This window comes from Sinocyclocheilus rhinocerous, unplaced genomic scaffold (genome assembly GCF_001515625.1).
Source record: "Sinocyclocheilus rhinocerous isolate Xijiao unplaced genomic scaffold, SAMN03320098_v1.1 scaffold457, whole genome shotgun sequence".
Lineage (NCBI taxonomy): Eukaryota > Metazoa > Chordata > Actinopteri > Cypriniformes > Cyprinidae > Sinocyclocheilus > Sinocyclocheilus rhinocerous.
Genome location: NW_015661996.1, coordinates 42,779 through 49,073, shown reverse-complemented (window position 1 = coordinate 49,073; position 6,295 = coordinate 42,779). Strand labels below are relative to the sequence as shown.

The 6,295-nt window shown below is 32.8% G+C and overlaps 2 protein-coding genes across 2 annotated transcripts in view; both read left to right on the top strand.

Moving 5' to 3' along the window:
• Window positions 1-1,398, top strand: part of LOC107727151 (coronin-1C-like) — a 19,602-nt gene extending 18,204 nt beyond the window's left edge. The window contains exon 11 of the mRNA XM_016536935.1: window positions 1,381-1,398. Coding sequence (XP_016392421.1) covers window positions 1,381-1,398 — 18 coding nt within the window. The remainder of the gene's footprint in view (window positions 1-1,380) is intronic.
• LOC107727150 (coronin-1C-like) overlaps window positions 1,348-6,295 on the top strand; it is a 15,456-nt gene continuing 10,508 nt past the window's right edge. Inside the window, exons 1-2 of the mRNA XM_016536934.1 lie at window positions 1,348-1,438; window positions 2,435-2,677. Of these exons, the coding sequence (XP_016392420.1) occupies window positions 1,421-1,438; window positions 2,435-2,677 (261 nt within the window). The 5' untranslated portion in view covers window positions 1,348-1,420. The remainder of the gene's footprint in view (window positions 1,439-2,434; window positions 2,678-6,295) is intronic.

The following is a 6,295-nucleotide window of genomic DNA, read 5'->3' as shown; positions in this document are numbered from 1 at the left end:
ACGACTTTCTGCGCGAGAGCGCCCTCCGGCTTCGAGTATGAATGAAACATACACTGCACGGAGTGTTTAGCGCTCCGCGATGTTTATCTCGCCTTATTCTGGGTCCGAATAAAACATCAGATCATGCACAGACTATCCTGTCTCTTTTAATTTAAATCTATATTTATTCACACCAGCTCTTGAAAACCTCTATGCGAACACACTTGCCCGAAAAAGTGCGGGGGACGAATTTACGTGATATTAAAAGTGTGGGGGGCGGGGACACGTCCCCCGCGTAATCTACGCCCCTGGCTATATTGCATAGTCATATTTTTTACTAATCCTGTTGTCTACATAAAAAAAAAAGAATGCAAGGAGCTAAAGATAAAATTCAACACCTCCTATAATTGCATGTAGCTAATGAAGAAAAATATACTAGATGTGTGAAAGACACATGACAACATTTATAGGATGCATTGAGGAGGAGCCCAAACTACACTCATTGGCAAAATAATGCTGACATAGTTGTGGTCCGTGATATTGGCACAGACTCGGTGTAATAAGCAGTTCTTTGTGACTGTTTATATTTGTCAAGCTGGAAAAGACGTATAGAATCTTAGTTCCCAGGACATCTACAAGATTGATTAAAATGAGTGCTGTCAAGCGATTAATCGTGATTAATCGCATCCAAAATAAGTTTTTGTACTGTGTATATTTATTATGTATATATAAATACACACACATACAGTATATATTTTGAAAATATTTACATGTATTTACTTATATAATTTATATTATATATAAATATATTTAATATACAAATATAACATATTTTTTCTTAAATATATACATGCATGTGTGTGTATTTATATATACATAATAAATATACACCGTGTACACATATTATGCAAACAAAAATGTTTATTTTGAATGCGATTAATCGTTTGACAGCACTAATTAAAATGCTGATAAAAACAAGAAAAGATGAAACAAACACATGACAGTATGACTGAAAAAAAAAAACGTAAAACACGTATATTCTGAGGCACCTAAAAAATTACTTAATTTTTTTTGGGGGGGTTAATGTCTGGAGCCCTGTTTTTAATGTTGAGTGTAGTTGTCAACACCACTGCATGCAGGGAAGATAGAAGAGTCCCAATCCTCCCAAAAGAGGGCAGCAGTAGACCTGGTTAACAAAAGGCTACTGGGTCTTCCAGAATCAAATTTATATTTCTAACAAGGAGTGATGCATGAATAGAGGTTCTGTTTTGTGGGTATCTAAGGCTCACGTATAATTGCTTGGTGTATGGTGGTATTTCCCTGTCTCACACCTTCTGCACTAATGTCTGCTACCCTCGTGATCATGTTCTAATAGACCTGTGTGCTTGTGTGTGTTCTCAGGTTTTACAAACTGCATGAGAGAAAGTGTGAACCTATCATCATGACCGTGCCAAGAAAAGTGAGCCTTTTGAGTCGTTTTGCTATTTTGTTTTGAAGAGTACAGGCTGGACTGTATATTCTGAGGCACAGCTTCCTCCTGCTTTGGCTTCTGTTTTCTGGCATTGTCAAAGAGATTAAGAGACAAAAATAGAAAGCTTTGTTTACTTAATCCCTTTGTTTTTAATAAGGGTTCACTGAAAAGAATAACCCTCTGACCCAGGACCAGTGTGAGATCATTTAGGGCCAGCGCTGCCAAGATTTTCACTAGCCATATTAAAAACTTTTAGCTTTGTGTGTTGTTTACATTTGCTGAAAATGTTTGTAATTAACATTTAAATGTTCAAATATATATTTAAACAAATAAAAAGCAATACATATTAAGCTCTGAATATCTAGGTGTACACTATTTTTCAAAGGTTTTAGGGTCAGTAAGATATTTTAGTGTTTTTGATATTAATATTGTGAATTTAAATATTATTATAATTGAATGTAACTGTTTTCAGTATTTTAAATTGTAATTTATTCCTGTAATGACAGCTGAATTTTCAGCAGCCATTCTTTAGTTTTACATGATCCTTTAGAAATCATTAGATTATGCTGATTTGTACTGCTTAATATTTTTGTAAAGACATATTGCCGTACAACATTCAAAAGATGTTGAAATGAAAACATTTTGTAACATTATGAATGTCACTTGATCAATTTAATGCATCCTGGCTGTATTAGTTTATTATTAATTTATTTATTTTCTAAAAACTTAATGAACCCAACCTTTTGAATGCTATAGTAATATATGGTATATAATATATTGAAAAATATAAATATTGTTTCCAAAAAATATAAAAATACATGGACAACAAAAGAATGATCAAAAGCCATAAATTCAAAAAATAGCTTTGACACCATGCAACTGAACTCTGCATCTGCGTCTCTACTTTTGCATGATTGATTGAATGATTTGCATGATTCATATCCTGCATATCTTAACAACTAATAACACTCTTCCCTCCATCAGTCGGACTTGTTCCAGGATGACCTTTACCCCGACACGGCGGGTCCGGATGCCCCCCTGGAGGCCGAGGAATGGTTTGAAGGGAAGAACGGAGAACCTGTCCTGATATCCCTGAAACATGGATACATCCCAGGCAAGAACCGTGATCTCAAAGTGGTCAAGAAGAACATCCTAGACAACAAGATGAGCAAGAATACAGAGAATACTGCCCCTGCCGTCAAGACTGCCACCTCCACACCATCTATCGTAAGTGGGACTCATTTGGTAATTTACTTTTTCCTCTTCGTTTTATCATCCTACACTATTCCGTTTTGCTTTTCTGTGCACTTTTTCCTCCTAAATCTCAATTCTCTGCACTAAATTCCCTGAAAAAATATATAATAAACTATTTCTTTAGCTCTATTGCACTGTGCTTCAGTTGTGACCTACATGCAGCTAAATTATTGTATTGTTCAAGGCCAACTTCTCTTTTTGGCTCATATATAGTGTTTTTATAGTTTTAAGGATGTTCTACAGCATACCCAACCCCATGCCTGCTTAACCACATGACAGCAACAGCACATGTGTGTCCTGCCCACTAAACCCAGCTCTCTGGCTCAGAGCTATAATCACAGGAACCAGAGCACTGCCCTACCGACACAACAATGTTAGCTGCTATTTATCACACCTAAAGATTATTCTACAAGCTGACTTAATTATTTGCATCTGCAGTGTTGTAATTGTCAACTACAATTGTAACTATTAAAAAAAATGTCATGTATTTAAAAAAAACTTTGACATGTTTCAAATTTGAAATTGGACATGTTACTGAAATAAGTACTAAAATGACAAACAAAAACTGAAATAAACATAAATGAAAGTTCAATATGTAAGTGCATAATACGTAAACACATAATACATAAGTTTTCTGTTCTCTTCTGTTCTGATGTATACCACATTATTATTATTATTATTTATTGTATATTTTCTACTTTTTCCCTTAGTTTTACTTATTTGAATGTTCTTTCTGTTACTGTGTCATATATGTACAGCGGGCAGTGGTGTATAAAGTACCTGAAAGCCATACTCCAGTAAAAGTACAGATATCTTACCAGAAAATGACTTTGGTAGAAGTTGAAGTCACCGTTTAGAATATTACTTGAGTAAAAGTCTTAAAGTATGTGATATTTATTGTACTTAAGTACGAAAAGTATTTTTAAAATCTTAAACGTACTTAAGTATTGAAAGTAAAAGTACAAGTAAATGCAAAATGGGAAAGAAGCAAATAAATGTATATAAAAAATGTTCATACACAGCGTAAGTAGCAAGATTGTGTTCAGTTTTAACGCTTTCATCCATTTTGTATTTTTGGGTAAGAATAAGAAGCACTTCATCAGGTATTTAGTGTCTTTCATTCCAACACAAGAAAACATTTCAAGAATCTGCATCTAAAATAGCATTTAGATGTATTTACACAGTTTAATGTAATGTATCTCAGAGGGGACATGGATGCATTTAACCTGCAGTTACATAAATAGGCCTAATATTTTGTTTTTAACATAAAACATTGAATACTGATATTTTAAATAATTTTAAACATGAAAAAATGTCGAAATGTGAAATTAAAACCGCCAGTAGGTGGCAGCAAGTGACTGTTAATGAGTGAGGCATTGAAATTCAACCGATTCATTCAAACGACTGATTCATTCAGGAACAAAGCATTTGACTGTGTTAATGAGTGAATCACTGAATCATTTATTCAACCGATTCGTTCAAAAAGCTGATTCATTCAATAAGTAAACACCGTCCTTTGCTCAGAGACGCAAAACAGTGCTGTGATCTTTGTTCGGAACTGTTTTCGTTGGCAAAATGAGCAAAAACAAGCAATATTATGTCTAAAATGTAAGTCACTTATTGCTTTACTGAACTTGTATAAAATGCTTATTAAATATGTTCATGCTGATATCTGCAGGAAAACGGTACTCTTTGTGTGATATAGATTAGGGATGTAACGATTACCAGTTTGACGTTAAATCATGATAAAATTCCCCACGATTTATTCATTTATTAATCAATTATCATTTTGACTTAACTCTTTTCTTTATTTAAAGGCTGAAATGTGAGGTTTACCTTTTTATGAAACTTTTTCAAAGCTTTATTTGAACATTTACATTAGATATTTCAACATGTTATTAAACTGTTATCAGTCAAGTTGTCATTTAAAATCCGAACATCATTGGTAATGTTATTGTTTTAGTGATTATGCAAACAAAAAGTCATTTTATTTGTTGTGTGCTGATTTTTAAATATAAAGCTTGGTGAAGTGATTTATGTGTCATTACTTTTTGAACATTTCCAGCACATTTTAACAATACCGTGATGATACTGATAACCATGATAATTTTGGTCACTATAATCATGATAAGAAATTTTCATATCGTTACATCCCTAATATAGATTAAGTTAACTATATTAAATTATATAAATATAAGAAGCGCATTTCATCTTCATCATCCTGGTAGATGGCAGCAGATATTTATCAAGAATGTCTCTGTACATTTTTCCGTTCATCCTTCCTTCAATTATATGAATTTTTCCAGTGCTACACCATGATGTTTTGGGGTGATGTGCAGTGCCATTTGACCTCCACACATGGTGTGTATTATTGCATCCAAAGAGTACAATTTTGGTCTCATCTGACCAGACTATATTCTCCCAGTATTTCACAGGCTTGTCTAAATGTTGTGCAGCAAACTTTAAACGAGCTTCAACATGAATTACAGATAGATTTCAGCTGGTGTCTTGGCTTTCCATGCCTTTTTGCACCTCTCTTTCTTCATGTGTTCAATACTTTTTCCCTGTGTCATTCTTCTTTATTATACAGAACTTAATTTCTGAACTTGTTTGTATTGTTTTCTTTGTATATATGGATTACTCGGGTTGTTACCGACATCTGGTGAAAATGTTATGTCAACAGCACCTTTAGAAATATATTTACTGAGAAAAATGGTGACGTGTTCAATACTTATTTTACCCGCTGTATTTATATATATATATGTATGTATTTACTGAGAGTTCCTGAAAAGAGAAAAATGGTGACGTGTTCAATACTTATTTTACCCGCTGTATTTATATATATATGTATGTATTTACTGAGAGTTCCTGAAAAACCACAATAAATTCCTTGTGTGTTTGCGCACACTTGGCGAATAAAAGCTCATTCTATTCTATTCTATTCTAAATATAAATAAAAAACAAAAGCAAAACTCTAAAATGTTCAAATGAAAATGACTAGATAAAAATGTAAAACTAAAAGCCAATACAAAATGTTAAATATATACTATAATAGTAAATACATAATACTAAAATAATGCTGGCATATGGGGGCTAAGTGATATTCTAGTAAATCACAAAGTGAACCTCAATATTTAGCTACTGTAAATGTGTTTTGTAAAGGAAAAGTGTTCAATGGTGAATTCAAATCAGAATTTCAAACTTGCGTTATTTTAATTGGATTCAAAATGCTTTTTCGAGATTAGAATTGAAAACTAGGTGGTTGTCATTTGTTATTAAAGTAAAAAAAAATGCAGCAGTTTTATTATTACGTGTGTGTGTGTGTCTGTGTGTGTGTGTATATATGTATGTATATATACACACACACACACTAGGGCTGTGCGATATTGAAGAAAAATGCGATATGCGATACGATATTGCTTAAAGTGTGTAAAATCAATTTAAATTATATTTAAAAATATTTAAAAATACATTATATAACCAAATTGTTTCACATTCTTTCTTGGAAAATAAAGAATCACTATAACTTCTGAAAGTGACAGGCAGTGTTTTAGCATTACTTAAAAAGTAATGTCACAAATCAGAAAATGT